This window comes from Labeo rohita, chromosome 1 (genome assembly GCF_022985175.1).
Source record: "Labeo rohita strain BAU-BD-2019 chromosome 1, IGBB_LRoh.1.0, whole genome shotgun sequence".
NCBI classification, from domain to species: Eukaryota; Metazoa; Chordata; class Actinopteri; order Cypriniformes; family Cyprinidae; genus Labeo; species Labeo rohita.
Window position 1 is genome coordinate 41,524,941 of NC_066869.1, and position 21,930 is coordinate 41,546,870.

The window sequence follows — 21,930 nt, forward strand, 5'->3', positions numbered from 1 at the left end:
AAATATACCTCTGCTACTTAAGACTAGTTTTGTGGTCCAGGGTCACATAAATATTAAAACATGACATTATAAGCAACTAAAGATTAGCAGCTTATTGTGGAGGCCATTAAGACTGAAACATTGATTTGGCCTGTGAAGAAACTTACATCAGCATTCGTCAGCTAGCCAAAAGCATTTTAATAGAAACGCTTTCAAGCAGTCAACGCACTAAAGCTGTGAACATCGTAAGGTTTCGAGTGTGCATTAAAGTACTAGCGAGCAACCATGTGCGAACTCTTGGCATCCGATGCTGGAAAATGTCTCCGAGCCGTGTGCCAATGTGCAACGCACAGCTGAAGAAGGCGAGGGACTGAGCTGCATTACAGCCAATTTGAAATGTCATTTAATTTATGTTTATGAGGAGATTAAGGAACTTCCTTTCTGTTTGCTGCACACAATTTGACGCTTGTGAAGGTTTTCATTCATCCAGATCATCATGGAACTTGGCCACCCGTGAAACATTTATTTCCAGTTTCTGTTGAATAAGATTAGCGTGTGGAAAATTAGTTCAATTTTTTCAGGCCTTAAATTTCAGTACCATACCATTATAATTGCCCAAAATGCGTTTCGACAACTAAAGTTTCTTTTATTCTTTTGTTCAAAAGTTTGGAGTCAGTAAGATCTTTTTGAAAGTAGTCTTTTATGCTTACTAAGGCTGCATTTATTTGATCAAAAATGCAGTAAAATAGTAATATTGTTAAATGTTATTATCATTTAAAATAACTGTTTTAAAATATTTGTATATATTTTCAAATGTAATTTATTCCAGTGATGGCAAAGGTAAGTTTTCAGCATCATTACTCCAGTCCTTATTGTCAGATGATCCTTCAGAAATCATTTTAATATGCTGATTTGCTGCTCAATGCACATATTTGTATCATTATAAATGTAGAAAACAGTTGTGCTGCTTAATATTTTTGTGGAAACGGTAATATCTGTCTATCTATCTATTATTTTTTGTACCTTAAATCCATATTTTTTTGGGAAAATGTTTTATTTAAAAAGTGTGCTCGAGCTCTGTTTCTATTTTCTGCTATCTAATGCAATCAAATCCCTCTATTTCAAGTGCCTAAAGTGTTTAAAAAATGATTGAGGACACTCCATATAACTATATCCTGTCACACAGTTTGTTATCCCTTCTACATATAATTTTTATAGAGCATTTACGAATCCAATTCACAGTTTTTGCTCTTCTTATTGATTTAGGTTTATCAGAGTCTCTCCTGCCCCAATGTTTTTCCTCTTCATCTTTTGTAGCCACTTCCAGAGGCAGCTTATAACGGAAATCCTGAAAGCGTGGGTTACCGTGTACGTGCACAGAGAGCAGACGGGCTTGGGCAGCTCCGGATGGAGATGGTTTCTGATCGTCTGTCTCGGGAAGTGACGGTGGAGGGACTTGAGGAGTGGATGGAGTACGAGCTGAGCATTCAGGCCTTCAATGGCATCGGGCCTGGACCCTGGAGCAGTCCTATGCTGGGCAAAACTAAAGAGTCAGGTGACAGCAGCTTGCTTTAGAAGTAGCTTCTCCACTTTTTTTGAAGTTTAATGTCATGCATGTAAGGAAAAGATGCAAAAAATAGATGCTGTTTTGAATGCAACCAAATGAGTTATGTTAATTTTATAGTCATTGTGTTGATCTGTTATGGTCACATTTCCATTTTTATCATTTGTGGTTTATAAAACAACATAAAATACAAGATATGTCAGTTGATTTTTAGATTAATGCAACATTGCTGCATTCCTTAGCAAATCCAAACAAGCTACAGTTTAGCCAGCGCCCTACTAGCCGATTTTTAGTCGCAAGCATCATTTACATAGCCGTTGGAGACTCAGATGGAGTCTGTGCCCGAGGCCACATCTCTCAGCGGGTGGGTGTTAGCAGCTCCAGCGACTCCCTGCTGCGTTAATGATCATGCCGACCCTTAGACAACATCTAGAAAGTTTGAAATTATCAGAGGCAGCTGGTGAGGCGGGCACTTGTGGCCTTGGCGGTGACCATTACAGGTTTCAAACATCCTATTCTCAATGAATGTCCCTGCTGATTGTGGCTTAATTTCAGATATCACACTCATCAACTAGAACTGAGCATACACTCCTGTTCAGAAGTTAGGGGTCAGTATTTTTTGTAAAGAAATAAATACTTTTTATGAATTAAATTGCTTTAAACTGATCTAAAGTGATAGTAAAGACTAGGGCTGGGTTAAAAAATATATTTATTTCTTGATTTTAATCGATTCTCATTTTTCCCAAATGATATTAATTCTTAAATCCCAAGAATCGATTAGTCTAGCCTGTTTTGAGTTATTAAACTGAATGTCGTAGTGCACCTTTCATCCAATAAATCGCAATAAGCTTTGTGCTTTGTTACTTTTGATATGAAACAAAGTCTCAAATTTTACATTCTGACCATTTTATTACAGTATTCAAATAATAAATGCCGTTTTGGCTCTCAGTTCAAGAGAAGTGGCAGCTCAAATCGCACATGAACTGATCTCCACTTTAATAACAGTTTCAGCATGAAATAAACATGAATAAACATCTGAAGGTATGTTAAAAGAGAGTAAAACTTACCGAAATCCGCATCCTGTCTCATGTGTTAGCTCATTCAGTGTTTCAACCATGTAAAGACGTTAATATAACATCAATCTCATTAATCATCTAGAAAAATACTAAAAAAAAATACAGAGAGGAGCATTTTGCTAAATATATGCATATTCATACATTTTTTTAGTGTTCTTCTGTGTTTAATTTATGTTTGAATAAATCTGTCAAGTTTTTATGACAGTCACCATTTAAATGTTTATATTTCAAATAGGGCTGTTGGTTTAACATGTTAACTTAATTAATTAGTTATAAAAAATGAATGTGATTAAAAATATTTTAATGCAGTTAACGTGCTGGCAGACCTGTACGGCATTTTATATTTTATACAGTTGACTGTTGACAAATATGATGAAGGGCAACAACTCCATAAATGCAGTTATGCCCTAAAATTCAAGACATTGGGGCAAAAATGCTCCTGTATAAGTTGTTGTTTATATTTATATATATCACATATCACACGATATTGCAGATTGCTCTATTGCAAGAGCAATATGACATGAGTGCTGATTTTGTCCCGATGTATCACAAGCTAAAATGTGATTTTATACAACAAGTCTGATGTTGTTATATTTTAAAGACAATATTTTGTGTTTTTGCTCAATTTTGCAGGCAACATATTACCTTTGAAGCCATAGCAGAGTTGTTGCGCGTCTCCGAGCAACACAGCGGTGTTTCGTTTCTGAATGAATCAGCGTTTTGAACAAATCATGTGAATCAATGATTCAAAGGCGCATTTATAAAGAGAGCCATTTACTTAATTCCTGAATAAACCAGCCATTTGAACATATTTCATTAAACGTATCATTCCATTAAAATAAATAAATAATAATAATAACAAATAAAGAGATTTTTTTTTCCTTGAAAAAATTTGGCATTTACTGTACCCGATATATATCCAACATAATCAATAACCAATTAAATTGCAGCGCAAATTGAATCGAATCATGAAATTTGTGTCAAAACCCATCCCTAGTAAAGATTTTTACATTGTTAAAAAAGGTTAAACAGTTAGTTGAGCAACAAATCAGCATATTAGTATGATTTCTGAAGGATCATGTGACACTTAAGACTGGAATAATTATACTGAAAATTCAGTTTTGCCTTCACAAAAATAAATTAAACTTTAAAATATAGTGAAAAACAGAAAACAATAATGTTATATTGTATTTCTTTTTTACAGTATTGTGTAATAAAATAAATGTAGCCTCGATGAGCATAAAAAAACATTAAATATTGTACCAACCTCAAACTTTTGAACAGTAGTGTACCTAGAGAAAACTACGTTGACTATAGAAATGTCCACAGTTTTTTCCTTATTCCTTAGGAATTCCTTTTCCAGTCCTGGAAATCACATTTTTGAAATTGTATGAGGTTTTTCAGGACTGTTGAAACCCTGCAGCTAGTTGCTTCTCACACTGAAGAATTGAGAGACTTGCAGTTCTCCTATACCTAAATAACCAAAAGAATAAGAAAGTGCCTTTTTCGCTTCGTTTAGCAAATGAAAATCTTTTTCTAACTGAAGCTGCACAAGAACATATGCCGTCAAGCCCTGAAGGAACAAATACACATCAAGCACATTCACGGGGTAAAGTTGCCCCTTCGAAATGTATCCTAAATCACTTCATTACAAGTGATTATGCGCAAACGGTTCTCCTGTTCTTATTTATTCGGCCAGCTACACATGACAGGGAATCAGAGAGAAATGTCAGAGGCTGTTGTTTAAGCTGTCACCCCTCTTCCGTTTTTAATCAGCAGATGTGACAGACTCCAATAGGAAGGAGTGAGATTTCAGCAAAAATAGTAGATGTGAAACCCTGACCGAAATAAATTGTTTCAGTTGAGTCGGCTGGTAAGACATCAGCCTTAGGCTAATGAGCTGTATTACTTGGTGGAATTGTTTGTTCATATTGTTATTAATGATAATTGGTGTCTTTTATCTTTTTATTGTTCCAATAGGATAAAAAACAGCCTTTAAGTGTTGTAAAATTACTTGAATACACGGCCTTGAGTAGGTTTTTGCTTAGTATAAAATGGCTTTTTGTATGCATGTGTTTTCAGTTCCCTCTGGTGCCCCAGAAAATGTGAGCGCAGAAGCAATGAGCTCCACGAGTATATTGGTCACCTGGGGTTCGGTCCCTGAGCACCAGAAGAATGGACACATCCTTGGTTACAAGGTACGGTTTCTATATCAAAGAGAATGCTTTAAGACCCTTAAAATCCCCCACAGCTTTGACTGGAGAGTCCTGGCTTCTGAAGCACTGCAGCCGGTGGATTTCTACTGTATATGGAGACATCTGACTGGGATTATTTTATTAGCAGTGCTTGTTTTGTATACTGTTAATTTGTCAGTCATTGTTTTTTTAAGTTTAATATTTTGGTGGGGGGGGGCTTTAATGGACAGGATCGTAGATAGTTGACAGGAAATAAGCGTTGACAATTTGTCAGTCGTTTTTAATTTAGTCTTAATCTTAGTCTTTTAAATTAGTCTAGTCTTAGTCCGGTGTCAAATGTACTTTTTAGTTATTATCTGGTTTAGGGAGATATTTTAATGAATATTTCAGCAAACAAAGTTATTTGTTAATCAGGGTTGTAACAGCTTCATCATAAAGGAGAAGTCCACTTCCAGAACAACAGTTTACAAATAATTTACTCACCCCCTTGTCATCCAAGATGTTCATGTCTTTCTGTTTTCAGTCATGAAGAAATTATGGTTTTTAAGGAAAGCATTTCAGGATTTTTCTCCGTATAATGGACTTCATTGGTGCCCCGATTTCGAACTTCAAAAATGCAGTTAAAATGCTGCTTCAAAAGAGCTCTAAATGATCCCAGCTGAGGAAGAAGGGTCTTATCTAGGGAAACGATCTGTCATTTTTTTCTAAAAATAAAAATTTGTATACTTTTTAAGCACAAAAGCTCGTGTAGCACTAGCCTTGGGATGCGCATCCACGACGCTATGAATTACGTCTAAGTTCATCGTCAGTATACTACGGTTCCTCGGCTGGGATTTTTGTTCAGACCAATTATATACAACATAAAACATTATTTATTAGGCTGCAATTGCAGGTTTATCTCTTCTCTTTTTTGTCAAATCTTTTATTATTTGAACTGTAGATTTGAAATCATAGTTTGCATGGTAATTTTAGTTTAATATGTTAGTATAGACATTAGTGTTGTTTCAAAACAGTGTTGTTACCTAAACAACGTGTAGTTCTTTTGTAAGAATCACAGTTTTCTAAACAATTTCATCTGCTAATTCCCAAAAAAATGGAATCGTTTTTTCGTGGTATGAAGTCAGTATGAAATGAAATTCACCTTATTTTGTAAATACATGTTATAGATCTTTTTGTGAATGGTTCACTCATGTATATTTATAGGTATGTTTTGACCTTGTAATGTTTTATCAATATGTCAAAACCCAACAATCAGCTTCTTTCTGGTGATATATGCCAGACTTCTCTAATAATTTAGTCAACCTAAACCCTGCTCATCCAAAACTGACAGCAAGCTTGCATTCAGATTTACCCCAATCCAATCAACAACCGATGGATAGTGCCAAGTCACTGTCCTACATTTTACAAGTGTAAAAAAAATATATATATATATATATATATATGTGTGTGTGCGTGTGTGTGTGTGTGTGTGTGTAGAAGAAGAATGAGGAACCTGAGCCGTATTCCCATGCAGATATTTAGAGGTGGGCTCCTTTAATGAGGGAAAGTAAGAAGCCATTCAGAACAGCCTAACAACCTCATAGCAGAACCACTCAGAAGCACTGTATCAAAAAACTCTTTGCAGTACACTTCTACGCATCTAATGTAATGCTTATATCATGCGCCTAAGGCACTTTATACTGCAAAGAGCTGTTGATATGCACATCTACAAAAGTTCTTCCTCATGCTTTAATGCACATACATTCAGCCCGAACATAGTTCGTATTGAGTTCATTTTGAACACATCTATAAACTGCGTGAAGCTATTGAAACCCATGTGCACTGTTGCTTGTATAAGGCTTCTCCATTTTCTGCTTAGGCTGTGTAGAGTGACATGATGCAAGATCATGAAACTGCTGAAACAGTTTTTCCTTTTACACACTGTCGGAAGAAGCCAATTGATAAAATGCTTAGACTGTAAAAATCGGGGGGGGTTGGGGGGGGATGAAATAACACAATTAATTATTGATCTCTTCTGAAGTCAGGACCTAAGTTAGGCAAAACTTGATTTTTTTCTTAGTTTTTATCTGAAGAAACAGGGATGTTTGCACATGCAAAAGTGCTAATGTGTTGTGAGCAGTTGCTGGATGGTTGCATACTTCCTCAAGTCAAAAGAGCTCAGCTCGACATCTTTATTGCCACGTACACACCGTAAAGTTTCAGGAGTGACAACTGATCCCCTAAATTATCATTAAACCACCCTTGAATTGTGATTACTGAGACTGTGGTTACTATAAGAATGTTTTGGCATGTTGTGCATTTGCTATCCACTATTTTTGACCGAAATAATATTACAGTGATCAAAGACTATCAGTGTTCGATGACTCCATCTAAACCACCGTAAACAGAGCCATCGTGTTTTGTGTATGTATGGCTCGGCTCATAAAGTTTTTCAGTTAATGGAGTTAATAAATTAGGCAGGTGTAGATTATGATATTTGTATTTAAGTTTATGGACTTTATGGTGTTTATTTGCTCGTTTTTATAGCAAGATCTGGCAACCCTACTGATTTGAAATGTACCACATTTCCTGTGATTTTTTTTTTTCACTAAGCAAAGTGAAAAGAAACAAAACTCTGACCTGCGTTTAACTACGTCATTAACAACTATTTGTTAAATTCAGTTCCCTACACATTGCATAGAATTTTTGTAAATGCGGTTGCCGCTACCTAATTTCTCGAGTTAATTTGCTTGTAGAATTCGGTTGTCACTTCTGTGTGTGTGCAGAACAGGAGCGCTAAAAGCTGAATAGACAACCGCAGCACTTTGTATGTGGCCGTGATATTCTGATCTGTTTTATCATCTTCCAGGGTTTTGTCAAATCCCTAACCTATGAGTATATATAGAATAGTAATAAACAAGCATTACGTTCCAACACTCTATATAACATCAAAACAGTTCCTACATGACTTATATTTCCTCTTTTCATTTTATCTCTAGGTGTTGTATAAAGAAAAGGATTCAGAGCGGGCTTCCAAGGTCCAGCTGGTGAACGGGAACCAGACTCACTTGCTTCTTTTAAAAAACCTTAGCAAGTTCATCCTGTATGAGGTTCAGGTGCTCGCATTTACACGTGTCGGAGACGGACCACCCAGCCTCCCCCCCACAATTGAGAGAACTAAGGATGATGGTAAGCACCAATAAAATCAGTGCATCGCTCACTGAATAGAATGCATCATCTAATTCTTCACACGTTCCCACTGGTTATGACAAATCGTACATGCATAATAAAAGCGAAAATAAATGTTCAAACACACATTGGGTCAAAATTAGACTTTGAGTGAAAGCTACCCATTTAGCAGATGTTCCTTCACACACTCACACACCGGTAAACACGCACACACACATTCATAATGGTAGCTCATAGTTATGTCTTGCTTCATGCTCTGGTGGTTTCCAGCTGTGCCCGACATTCAGACTGGCATTACCTCCCACGTGGCTCCAGACACAGAAAAACACACATGCATGCTCGCTCACACTTTCGCCTGGCCTCCTGATGCCCCCTCTGCATGAAACCTCATCCTGCATCACTGAATTCACTTGTGTCACCTGTCTGAACCACCTCTCACTCGCTCGATTTTTTTATCCCAATTCACAGAAAAGAAAAATCACTAATGAGATATCAATTTGTTCTCAGACAGCAATGACATTACTGGGTGACTTGTGAAATCCATTTTTCAGATTTTTTTTCCTGAGAAAAAGTCCCTAGTAATCTCATGTGTGTCTCCTGTTTGTCAACTTAAATTATTATAATTATTTTATTTAATTATTGTATTTATAATTAAATTATTGTATTTCTAATACATCTGTTTTAATATTTTATGTAGAATTATATTCTCAATAATGTAATAAGCAATAATAAAAATGTCCTTATAATACAACTATTTTAATTACACAAATAATAAAATCTGCATAATTTCAATTATTCATCATGCAATTACAATATGTATTATAATTATTGTAATTATTATATTTATAATTAAATTATTGTAGTGCTAATACGTCTATTTTATTATTTTATGTATAATTACATTCTCAGTACTGTAATTAGCAATAATAAAAATGTCCTTATAATGCAGTAATCACCCTTTTTAATTACAAAAGTAATAAAATAAGCAAAGTGTAATTTTTTCAGCATGCAATTACTATATTTATTATAATTATTGTAATTATTATATTTCTAATTAAATTATTGTATTTTTAATACATCGATTTTATTATCTTATTTAGAATTATATTATCAGTACTGTAATTAGCAATAATAAAAATGTCCTTATAGCAATCACCCATTTTTAATTACCAAAATAATAAAATAAGCATAATGTAAATCATTCAGCATGCAATTACTATGTTTATTATAATTCTTGTAATTACTATATTTATAATTAAATTATTGTATTTTTAATACTTATTTATAATTATATTTTCAGTACTGTAATGAACAATAATAAAAATTACCTTAATACAGTTATCACCCATTTTTAATGACAAAAATAATAAAATAAGCATAATTTTAATTATTCAACATGCAATTACTATATTTATTACAATTATTGTAATTATTATATTTCTACTTAAATTATTGTATTTTTAATACATCTGTTTTATTATTTTATTTATTATTACATTCTCAGTACTGTAATGAGTAATAATAAAAATGTCCTTATAATACACTAATCACCCATTTTTAATGACAAAAATAATAAAATAAGCATAATTAAAATTATTTAACATGCGATTACTAATTATTATATTCATAATTAAAGTATTATATTTACAATACTTTATTTTATTATTTTCATTATAATTATATTCCCAGTACTGTAATGAGCAATATTAAACATTTAAACAATACGATAATCACCCATTTTTAAATACAAAAATAAGCATGATTTAAAATATTCAACATGCAATTACTATATTATTTAAGTATTTAATTTAAGTATTGTAAGTATTATATTTATAACTATTTTATTTAAACTGATATTCCCAGTACTGTAATGGGCAATAATAAAAATGTCCTTGTAATACAGTCACCCATTAAATCAGTCACCCATTTTTTTTTATTTTTTATTATTATTTTTTTTTAAGTAAATAAGCATAACTTAAATTATTCAAAAATAAATTGCTATAATTAAAAGAACATAATTAAAATAAACATTATATATATATATATATATATATAAAATTTTATTTTTTAGTAATATATATATATATATATATATATATATATATATATATATATATATATATATATATATTTTAGTAATGTTCACTACTATGGATCAAATATTATTTTGTATATTTACTACACTAAGGAGTCCTATAATTGTATTTTAAAAATTTACTATGCAATTATTTTTCACATTACAGTAATGAGAATGAGATGTTTTTCAGATTACGCTAATGAGAATTTGGAAGGAAAATGTGCTTAGTTATCGTGAAACTAATGTTATAATGAAAAAAAGCAGACTTAAAAATAGCCTTCTTCATATCTGAAATATGACACAGGCATTACTTGACAGTTTTCATGAGATTCAACCAAGTGGGAACCTCATTAAGTCTCCTGAGCTATGAAAGAGCAACCTCTGAGCAATAAAATTTCCTTGGGAAAGTTTCTCTCAGAAATTTGCACTCGCATGCACGCAATATATTTCCACAGCAAGGGGAAGTAAGCTGCCATCTTTCCCTTTGAAATGAGTGAGTGTGTTCATATGTGGACTATGGAGTCTTGCCAGCGGAATGACAAATGCCCTCTTTCTGTCATTTTTCTTAATCGGCTCAATGGAGCAACATTCATTCGGAAATGTACAGGGATACCAGGGATACCAGATACTGGAATGTCTATGTGATTATTCTCTACACACACTGACTCACACACACACACACACACATATCAGAACTAGTGGATTACCAGCGCTGTTGGCCTAGTGTCCACTGGCAGAGTTAAATGTGTTTGATGAGGGATTATGAAACACTAATATTTATATTTATGGATTTAAGGAATTAGAAGTTTACAGGGAGACTTTGTGTATGTGTGCGAGAAGAGATTAAAATGTCATATTTATCGTGGCCGAGATAAAAGCTTGGCCCCACAAACAGATGTTTTGAAGTATTTCAAATATGTGCTACATCAGAAGAAATCAGAATGTGGACTACAGTAATCTGTTTTAAATAGCATGTTAAACAGGGTATCCTCTCTCCCTCCCTCTGCTTTCTTCCTCTCTTCTCTCCAGTTCCCGGTCCACCTGTCAGGTTGGTGTTTCCAGAAGTGCGTCTCACGTCTGTCAGGGTTGTCTGGCAACCTCCCTCAGAGCCAAACGGCATCATTATGGGTAAGAGAACATAAGCGCTACACAACCAGCCACACACACATTTAACTAGAGATATAAATGAGGACATATCACAGACTTCTGTTGTTTTTATATAAAGCTAATTAAAATTTTGCACCTTTCTGCATAAAAGAAATAATCCATTTAATATAATATTTTATTCCTAAAAATGATGGAAATTGGTTTAGTAGATTTTTCCCTTACAAGAGGTTATCTCTTTTCTGATATTTAAAATATTTGTTATTTATTAATATTAAATTAAATATATATTTGCATATACATATATATACATACTACCAGTCAAAAGTTTTTGAACAGTAATATTTTTTATGTTTTTTTAAGAAGTTTCTTCTGCTCACCAAGCCTATGTTTATTTGATACAAAAACAGTAAAATTTTGAAATATTTTTACTATTTAAAATAACTATTTTCTATTTAAATATATTTTAAAATGTAATTTTTTTCCTGTGATCAAAGCTACATTTTCAGCATCATTACTCCTGTCTTCAGTCACATGATATAATCATTCAAATATGCTGATTTGCTGTTCAGTAAACATTTATTATTATTATTATTATTATTATTATTATTATTATTATTATTATTATTATTATTATCAATATTTAAAAGTTAGGATTTTTTAAAATAAATATTCAATGATATGATTTCTGAAGGATCATGTGACTGGAGTAATGATAAAAAAAAAGCTTTGAAATCAGAGGTATAAATTACATTTTAAAATATATTCAAATAGAAAAAAGCTATTTTAAATAGTAAAAATATTTTAAAATTTCACTGTTTTTGCTGTACTTTAGATCAAATAAAAGCAGGCTTGGTGAGCAGAAAAGATTTTTTTAAAAACATTAAAAATCTTACTGTTCAAAAACTTTTGCCAGGTAGTGTATACATTATTGATTTAATATTAATATATGTAATATAATAAATGAATATTTATTTGAAAGGTTGGAGAGGGGTTTGTTTTATGCTCCACATATTTAATCAGAAATACAGTAATCAGTAATATTGCAAAAAATATATATAATTCAAAATCTCTAATTTCAAAATGTCATTTATATATTTTAAATAATTATATTAAAAATGTAATTTATTCTTGTGGTCCCTGATTTGCTGCTCAAGAAACATTTTTATTATCAATGTTGAAAACAGTTGTGCTTAAAAATAGTTTTAATTATAGAATTTAATTATAGAAAAAGTTTCAAATAACAGCATTTATTAAATAATTTATTAATTAAAATAGAAATCTTTTGTAACATTATAAATGTGACTTTGAATCAGTTTAATGTGTCATTGCTGAATTGAAGTATTCTGACCTTTTCTAAACTTTTGATGATAGTGTAGATGGATCCAACCTCATTATGCAAAATAAATACAAATAATTGATAGAAATAATAAGTTAAGAAATAAACATTATTAGAAACATTACAAACGGCTTATTGGCTTATTTCTGGGTACATTTTTTTCTAAAAATATAGCTATTTAGTTAAATCATAGCTATCATACAAACATTATGACTCAAATACTTGCAAAGAATACAGGAATCTTCAAGAATGCTGTAAAAATGCAGTTTAAGTCCTTAAAGAAGGTATATTTGTTTCCATTGCGCCCTGGGCCATTTGAAATGTTATTATTGCAAGGACATGCTGTGTATCGTATTGGAGTCAGTTTGTACGTGTGTGTGTGTTATGAGATTTTCTGTATTGGGATTTTTAAGCATGTATTGAGATTAAACCGCCTCAGTTTTGCCGTTATCAAGATTACGGGTCGTACAGACACTGACGCGCAGCTATAGATGACTGGATTATGGACACTTAACCACCCGTGATGGATCATATAATCCCTTAATAGTGATAGAAATGTGAAGCCTCTTTACCTCGGATGATCTCTTGCCTTCTGTCTCTTTTCTACTCACTCACACACAGTGCTCTCTGCTGATTGGATCAATCGTTCCCTGTAGGATTGAGCGTTATAAACCAAAGATCTTCAATCAGAGAAGAGCTGTCAGTGTTCCAGCGCTCATTTTATCCTCTCACATCTTTGTAATATATTTCATACGTGGGGATACGCAGATAATGTGACTTTCACAAGGGGTTTTCATTCTTCTGTGCTGATTTTCCTCAACAGCAGTCAGGTACTCTCGCAATTATTGAACGTCTGGCTAGACAGTGTGAATGTGGCGTCGATGCAGTATTCATTGAGTGACCTTGGAGAGATTTCAGATAGCAAACCTATAAACCGATTAAGAACAGATCGTTAGATCAGATCATCATCATTATACTGCGGGACAAAAAAAAATCTTTTTCTTAATGGAGTAGTTCACCCAGAAATGAGAAGTCTTCTTTTACTCACCTAACTTTCTTTTTTCCGTGGAACATTTTTCTCAGATTTTTGAGGAATATCATGATGACTTTCTTACTTTTTAGTCTAGGGCATCATTAAAGTGATCCATATGACTTGTGCAATATATTACATACTTCTGTAGTCATTCAATATAAAAATAGGATTTTTTCAGAATAAAAATATGGAAAATTGTGTATATATAAGATGTATACACCACCAGTCAAAAGTATTTGAACAGTAAGAGTTTTAATGTTTTTTAAAGAAATCTCTTCCGCTCACCAAGCCTGCATTTATTTGATTCAAAGCACAGCAAAAACAGTTTTTAAATATTTTTAAATATTTTTACTATTTAAAATAACTGTTTTCTATTTAAATATATATATATATAAAAAGTAATTTATTCCAGTGATTTCAAAGCTGATTTTTTGCATCATTACTCCAGTCACATGATCCTTTAGAAATCATTCTAATATTCTAATTTGCTGCTCAAAAAAACATTTATTGAATATTGAATTTCTATAATTTCTTTCCCTCCCAAAAAAAATTATACTTACTCCAAGCTTTTGAATGGTATAATGTGTGATGTTACCACAGCTTTTTATTTCAGATAAATGCTAATCTTCGGATCTTTCTTAGAATCCTAAAAAAAAAAGTGTACTCGGCTGTCTTAAATATTGCTTTTTCTGTATTTTGGATCAAATAAATGCAGGCTTGGTGAGCAGAAGAGACTTCTTTAAAAAAACATTAAAAATCATATTGTCCAAAACTTGTGACTGATTATTATACAGTGTATATGCGTGTATGTATCGGTTAATTTTTTTTAAATCGGTTGAAATTATTTACATTAAGTTATTTCAATGTAAATTATATTAAACTGACAAACATTTTTCAATTTTCAGATCTTTTTTCAAGTCGAAAGTTTTTAAATTATTTTAAAAATTAAAAAACAAATGGAAAAATGTATCTTGACGTAACGTATTAATCAAATATATTCTTGTCTTCGAATCTGATTGGCTGAGAGCAGTGCTATATTGTAGTGATATCAGTACTCCAACCGTTGCACCGCTTGTAAAATTTCTCATGGCGAGTGTCAGAGCGGCAGCCAAATCAACTATAATTTTAAAAATAATACTGTTTTCGTCACGAAATGTAGTTTTAAAGGAGAAGTCCACTTCCAACAAAAGATTCACATATAATGTACTCACACCCTTGTCATCCAAGATGTTCAGTGGTAAAGAAATTATGTTTTTTGAGGAAAACATTTCAGCATTTTTTCTCCATATAATGGACTGATATGGTGGCCCGATTTTGAACTTCCAAAAGGCAGTTTAAATGCGGCCTCAAATGATCCCAAATGCGGTTGTAGATGATCCCAGCCGAGGAAGAAGTGTCTTATCTAGCAAAACAATTGGTTATTTTCATTTAAAAAATACAATTTGAATACTTTTTTTCTCAAACGCTCATCTTGTCTTGCTCTCCCTGAACTCTGTGTATTCTGGTTCAAGACAGTTAGGGTATGTTGATAAACTCCAATCGTATTTTCTCCCTCAACTTCAAAAATCATTTCAAAATCATCCTACATCGCTGCAGAAGTACCGACCCAGTCTTTGCAAAGTGAACATGCAAAGAAGATCAAACACCCTTAACAAAAAAGGTAAAACAGCGATATAGGACGATTTTGATTTTTTGAGGGAGAACATAAGATGGGAGTTTCTCGACATACCCTAACTGTCATGAACCAGAACAAAACAGTCCAGGCAGAGTAAGACAAGACGAGCGTTTGACATTAAGAAGTATATAAATTGTATTATTTTTATGAAATTAACCAATCGTTATGCTAGATAAGACCCTTTTTTCTCGTCTGGGATTGTTTACAACCACATTTGGGATCGTTTGAAGCCACATTTAAACTGCATTTTGGAAGTTCAAACTCGGAGCACCATTATATGAAGAAAAATGCTGAAATGTTTTCCTCAAAAAACATAATTTCTTTACGACTGAAAAAAGAAAGAGATGAACATCTTGGATGACAAGGGGGTGAGTACGTTATATGTGAATCTTTGTTTTGGAAGTGGACTTCTCCTTTAAGAGTATTTTAGGTGAAAATGTACTTGTTTAGACTTCAAATATGCAGTTTGTTAATAAAAATAACATCTATTTGAAAATTTGCTTCAATGTAGAAAATCTAAATGTCTGAATATACAATGTTTAATAATACACACCCTGTGTGTATATTTGTTGTTATTTTGCTTTCGAGTGGTCAGGTTATTTAGATAATTTATGGCAAAACAATACAAAAATGAAAAGTTTCTTTTTTCTTTTTGATTTTGTATGCTAAACATGTCATACGGCACTGGTGTAATCTGGATATGCTACTGTTGTTTTATCGCAGTGTAACTTTTATTCTAGCTCTTAATTGAGTTTCAGTGGTAATATATTAAAAACAAGAGCCTGTTGGTGAATATTGATCGGTGGATAGAGGTCTCTCTGGTGTCTCTTTGCTCTGGCATTTCATTTCTCTCTTTCTCTCTTTGTCATTATCTCTCTCACACATTATCATCTCTCTTGTTCTCTGTCAGGCTTCTCTGTATCTCTCTCGTATTGTCTATTTCTCTTTGTCTTATCTTTGCATTGATTTGTATATGGACTTAAAGATGAAGGGTGTAATTTCAGCACCACTAGCATAACAAAATGGAGGTACAAATATACTAGTTTCCCAAACACCACCTCAGTCCAACATCAAACTGATCGAGCCAAGGTTAATGTGTCAGACTGATCTGGATGTTTAAACAGTCACATTTTGGGAAATCAGTGTATGAATGACTTTCGTATAGTTGTCTAGCCATATCCTGTCATTATTTACTTCTGTCAAATCTGTAAAACCTTCCTCCTTCAAAGTAACTGAACATAGAGTCTTATGGACTGCTTTTATAGTGCGCCCGTGCGTCCGTTTGCACCACAAGCTCTCCATACATTATAATTGCGTGGAAAATGCGACAGGTGCATTATTCAAAAATGTTTCACGTTCCACAGAAGGAAACTCATAAAAGTTTGGCGCGATATGAGGATGAGTAAATGATGAGCTAATCCTTTAAGCTGGGATAGGAGAAAGTATTTTAACGTTTGAAAAAATTGCATACCTTTAATCTCTTTGTTGCTTTTGTAAAAACAGATATAGCTTAAGCAGGAGCTGTGTACGCAGCTCGACGTGTATTAATGAGATATTGGCAGCGTGACATGCTACTTGCTTTTGTCGGATCACTGTCCTCCTTTTGAGACTTTATTGTGCTGCTCATGTTTGGGGAAACTACTTTATAGTCAAGCTAATCTTTTTAGTACCGCAAGGTACTTAAAGCTACAAAAATTTGATGAATACATTAAAGACATTTAAGGGGTGGTGTCATTGTATACTTTATTTATATTTATTTTTACTTTATTTATATAGTTATTTATGTATTTATTTATTTATTTGGACTGTTTTAATGGTTAAATAAAAAAAAAAATTAGACAAAAACCATGTCTAATTAATGGAAATCATGAAACTTACACAATTCAACAAAAATTAAATTTTTAAGGCCCTATGAAATACGTTTCATTTGTCCCAAATTCTGTTTCTGTCTACCTATCTGTCTATCTGGACTCTGTTTTAATAGTTTAAAAAATGCATCTCTAATTAATGGAAATCGTGATACACAATTTAACAAAAAGGACATTTTTACAGCCCTATAAAATACACTTTATTTAATTCAGTTTTTTTTTTTTTTTTTTTTTTTTTTACCAAATTCTGTATTTTCTATTAATTTTCTGGATTTCATGTTAATGGGTTAATTAAATTTTAATAATCAAAAGCATCTCTAATTAATTGATTTAATAATAAATATATTATGTTATTTATTTATTTATTTATTTTGCTGAATTTTACATTTTTCAGGTAAATATTCTGGTAAATATTTTCTTGAGGTAAATATTCCTTAAAAAAAGATTTATTAGTAGTACATTTAGTCAAGTTTTTTCAAGTTTTTACTTAAATTACTTAGTAATATAACATTACATTTAGTAATATTTACAATAAAATAGATACATTTACAATAAAAAAGCAGCAAAACTAGAAAATAAAAAAATATTAAATACTAAATTTCAGTAACTTCAAAAAAAGAAGATAAAATGCTGTACATGTGCTTAAATACATACGTATTTATATATGTAAGAAGTATGTTTTTTAATATAAATTAATACTTTTTTCTGCAAGGATGTATTAAATGGATTAAAAGTGACAGTAAAGACATTTATAATGTTACAAAAGATTTCTATTTTAAATAAATGCTGTTCTTTTGAATTTTCTATTCATCAATGAATCTTAAAAACAGATTTGTCACAGTTATCACAAAAATCTTAAGCAGCACTATTTTCTGATCTGTTTTCATTATTAATAATCATAATAATAATAATAATAATCATAATAATAATAAATGTTTCTTGGGCACTAAATCAGCATATTAGAATGATTTCTGAAGGGTCATGTGCCACTGAAGACTTTTTGATCAAATCAATTGAGCCTTAATGGCTTCTGTCATACTGACCCCAAACTTATGAAACATATTTATTTAATTTACATAATAAAACTTATTTATTTTTTATTAATGACAAACATTATTGTAATATCAAATGTACATTTACCAGTTAACATATTCATGGGCCATTATATTTAAATGTTACTATATAGAATATGACAGGTATTACCAGCATATAAGTGTCCCGAAAACACAGTATTTATGGTAGCACCATGGTTCTTTTTGTAATGGTCTCTCCTTCTGTTATAGTGTTGAGTGTCTGCTGTAATGTGTCCTGTGGTTAGGGATCAGTGATTGCTGTGGTAACAGGGTGCACAAATAAAATGCGCCTGACCGAGGGGGCGACGATCCGACCAATTACACGGCTTACTGCTCTCACCACGGCAACCCAGACATTAAAAAATGAGTACCGAACCACCTGGCATGGGTCACAGCTCTACCATGATAGATGAGGGAAAATACAAAGGCTGAGCAGTTGATTGTTGGCCGTTTTTTGTGCTCTTGCCTCCTTCTCTCCATTTCCAGGGCAAAAGCTACTCTGAAACAGCAAAGAAAAGGAGAAAAAAAGTGTTCAAGTTGATTTCTGCCTCTAGCATAACGCACAAAAAAAAGAAGGGGAAAAAAAAGAAAAGAAAAACCATCAAAAGAGAGAGCTCAGGAACAAGCGGGAAAAGCAGAGGATTTTGCATAGGCCCCTCTGGGCTTTTTGGGTTGGGTTAGCGATGGCCTCTTAATAAAGGAGGATCTTAGCGAGCTGTGCGTTCGCAGAGGGGAAGAGAGAAAAGGAAAGAAAGGGTGAATAAGAATCTGAGGAGACAAGGCAAAGGGGAAAAACACATTGAATTAAAACCAGCCTTAGCTCCGTAGCTCCATGCTAATCCTCCAAACGGAGCACGCTAACACCAAACGTCCCATGTGACAGAGATAAGAACGTCTCTCTCGGCCGTTCTGTAGATTCCCCCGTTTACAAGGCACTTAACTTTCGCAATCTCTACAGCACCTCATGTCAAAAACACCCTTTCAGCTGTAACAACAAAAAAAAAAAATGCTTCCAGGTTAAAGCACGCTCTCAGACTGTGGAGATCTTTCACGGGACACGTTGGTCTTTGCATCTGCATTAAAATTAAATGAGCCTTGTCTGCAGTTAGAAGAGGATTATTAACTCTTATGAAGGAAGGCTGCTGTTGCAAACTTGTATAATGACCTTAGGTATTTAAAAATGTGACGCCTCATATGTTTAGACTGTTATAATGATACACACCAGATGGATTGTTATAAGCTGATTTGAAATGAGTTGTGGGGTTTGTGTTGGAATATAAATACTGTTCTTTTCCATACATTAAAAGTGTGTGAGGATGTTGCTGTCAAGCTCTGAAAACACAAAAACAATATCATAAAGCATTTCCCATCAATTCCCTTCTGCATTTCTGCATGTTTGAATGAAGATAATAAAAATAAATATTATAACAACATATTAATTATTAATTATAATTTAATAATATTAATATGTATTGTCATTAATGATAATCCATACATAATCATTTATTAACAATATTTATAATTAACATTTTGATAATATTATTAATATATTAATATTATTAGTGAATATTATTATTATTATTATAAAATAGTAATATTAATCAAGATTAATTATTGAGTATTTCCTGACTCTACTATTATGTATAATTATTAGTAGTAGTAGTAGTAGTAGTAGTAGTAGTAATATTATTATACTAATATGTATCATCCTCATATTATTATTATTAGTATTATTATTATTTATTCAAATAAAATCTAATTTATTTTAATAAATAATATAAAATATTAACAATATTTAGAATTATCATTTATAATTAACATTTTGATAATATAATTAATATATTAATATTATCAGTGAATATTATTATTACAAAATAGTCATATTAATCAAGATTAATTATTGAGTATTTCCTGACTCTACTATTATGTATAATTAATAATAATAATAATAGTAACATAATATGTATCATCATCATCGTCATCTTCTTCTTATTATTATTATTAATATTAGTAGTAGTAGTAGTAGTATTTATTGAAATAAATATTAGTAGTATTTTACTGAAATTAATAATAGTAGTATTTCCTAATACTACTAATACATGTAATTAATAATAATAACAATAATAATAATCATCATCATCATCATCATCATATTTTTAGCATGTTTGAATGTTGATAATAAAACAATAATAATAACAACATTTAAATTATTAATGCTAATTTAATAATATTAAAAATATGTATAATTAACATTTGAATAATAGTATTGTTAATATATTAATATTATTAGTGAATATTAATATATTAATATTATTAGTGAATATTATTATTATAAAATAATAATATGAATCAATATTAATTATTGCGTATTTCCTAATACATGTACATGCAATTAATAATAATATTAATAATAATAATAAATATTTATTATCACATGTTTGAATGATGATAATAAAGACTATAACAATAATATATAAATTATTAATGATAATTTAATCATATTATTTTTTATTATTTAATAATGCATGCATAATAATTTAATAATATTAATAATATTTATAATTAACATTTTGATAATAATGTTATGAATATATTCATATTATGTTATTGTTATTATACTCATATTTATAATTAAGATGTTAATATTGAATATTAATAATGTTATTATTATTAAAATCAGTTCTACATTTAATTGATATATTAATCAGTATTATTGTTAATAATAACAAAAATATATACATACACACGTAGCAATTATTATATCAGCAATATAATAATAATTATTATTATTACGTGTATAATTAAATAAATAAATAAATACATTTATCATTTAAAATAAATTCTGATTTAAAAGTTTGGTTTCTAAAGTCTATACTAATATTATTACCTGACAGTGCAAAGACTTAAAAACAGTGTACTTAAGCAGTTCTGACCCAATTATGACTTTGTTACTGCAGGTTATCAAATTTCTTACCGTCTGGACATCAACGACCCCAACAAATTCACCATGGTTGAGGTGGGATCCAACGCACGTCAGTTCACAGTGACCGGACTCATTCCAGAGTCGGCGTACGTTTTCCAAATCACAGCACGCACTCAACAGGGCTGGGGACCCCCGGAGGAGGCCATTGTCATAACGACAGAAAAAAGAGGTCTGTTTGAAGAGTTAATGTTCAGTTGTGTTATCAAATTGTTCACTACTTTATTGTAGAGTCATTTACATAAACAGAGACAAATTGGTTGTGACTAAGGCTAAAAAGTCATGTTTCATGGAGTCAGTTTGTGTGAGCAGAATGTCAGCTGATAAAGCAAACTGTCAAAACTGCATGTGGCCCTTCGGAGCTGACTTCATTTAAACCCGAGCTCAAAATTAGCCGCGAGCCGGGTCTGTGACACATGCATATGCCCAGCAGTGACTCATTACCCATGTCCCACAGAGCGGCCGCAGCCCCCTCGACGACTCAACGTGCCTCAGAAAGGGGTGGAGTCTAATAAGCTGCGACTTCATTGGGCGGCGGGGGGAGACGGCTCTTCCCCAGTGCGCTACTTTACCCTGCAGACATTAGAGCTGCCGGACGGCGAGTGGAAGACCCACACATCCTCCATCGGTCATAATAACACCTCCTGGGAGGTGGATAGGTAACACACGCACATATCTCTCTCTGATTAGTCATAACTGCCTGTGCGGGCAGCAGCTGGTACAAGAACAGTCACTATTTATAGCATAATGTGCTTTAGCTCTGACAGACAGAAGACATTAAAATACACAGGATAGAGAT

At 32.1% G+C, this 21,930-nt stretch overlaps 1 protein-coding gene across 1 annotated transcript in view; it reads left to right on the forward strand.

The window, feature by feature from the left end:
* sdk1b (sidekick cell adhesion molecule 1b) overlaps positions 1 to 21,930 on the forward strand; it is a 259,703-nt gene that overhangs the window by 211,254 nt on the left and 26,519 nt on the right. The window contains exons 27-32 of the mRNA XM_051116461.1: positions 1,297 to 1,534; positions 4,702 to 4,817; positions 7,793 to 7,982; positions 11,089 to 11,187; positions 21,109 to 21,303; positions 21,589 to 21,790. Of these exons, the coding sequence (XP_050972418.1) occupies positions 1,297 to 1,534; positions 4,702 to 4,817; positions 7,793 to 7,982; positions 11,089 to 11,187; positions 21,109 to 21,303; positions 21,589 to 21,790 (1,040 nt within the window). The remainder of the gene's footprint in view (positions 1 to 1,296; positions 1,535 to 4,701; positions 4,818 to 7,792; positions 7,983 to 11,088; positions 11,188 to 21,108; positions 21,304 to 21,588; positions 21,791 to 21,930) is intronic.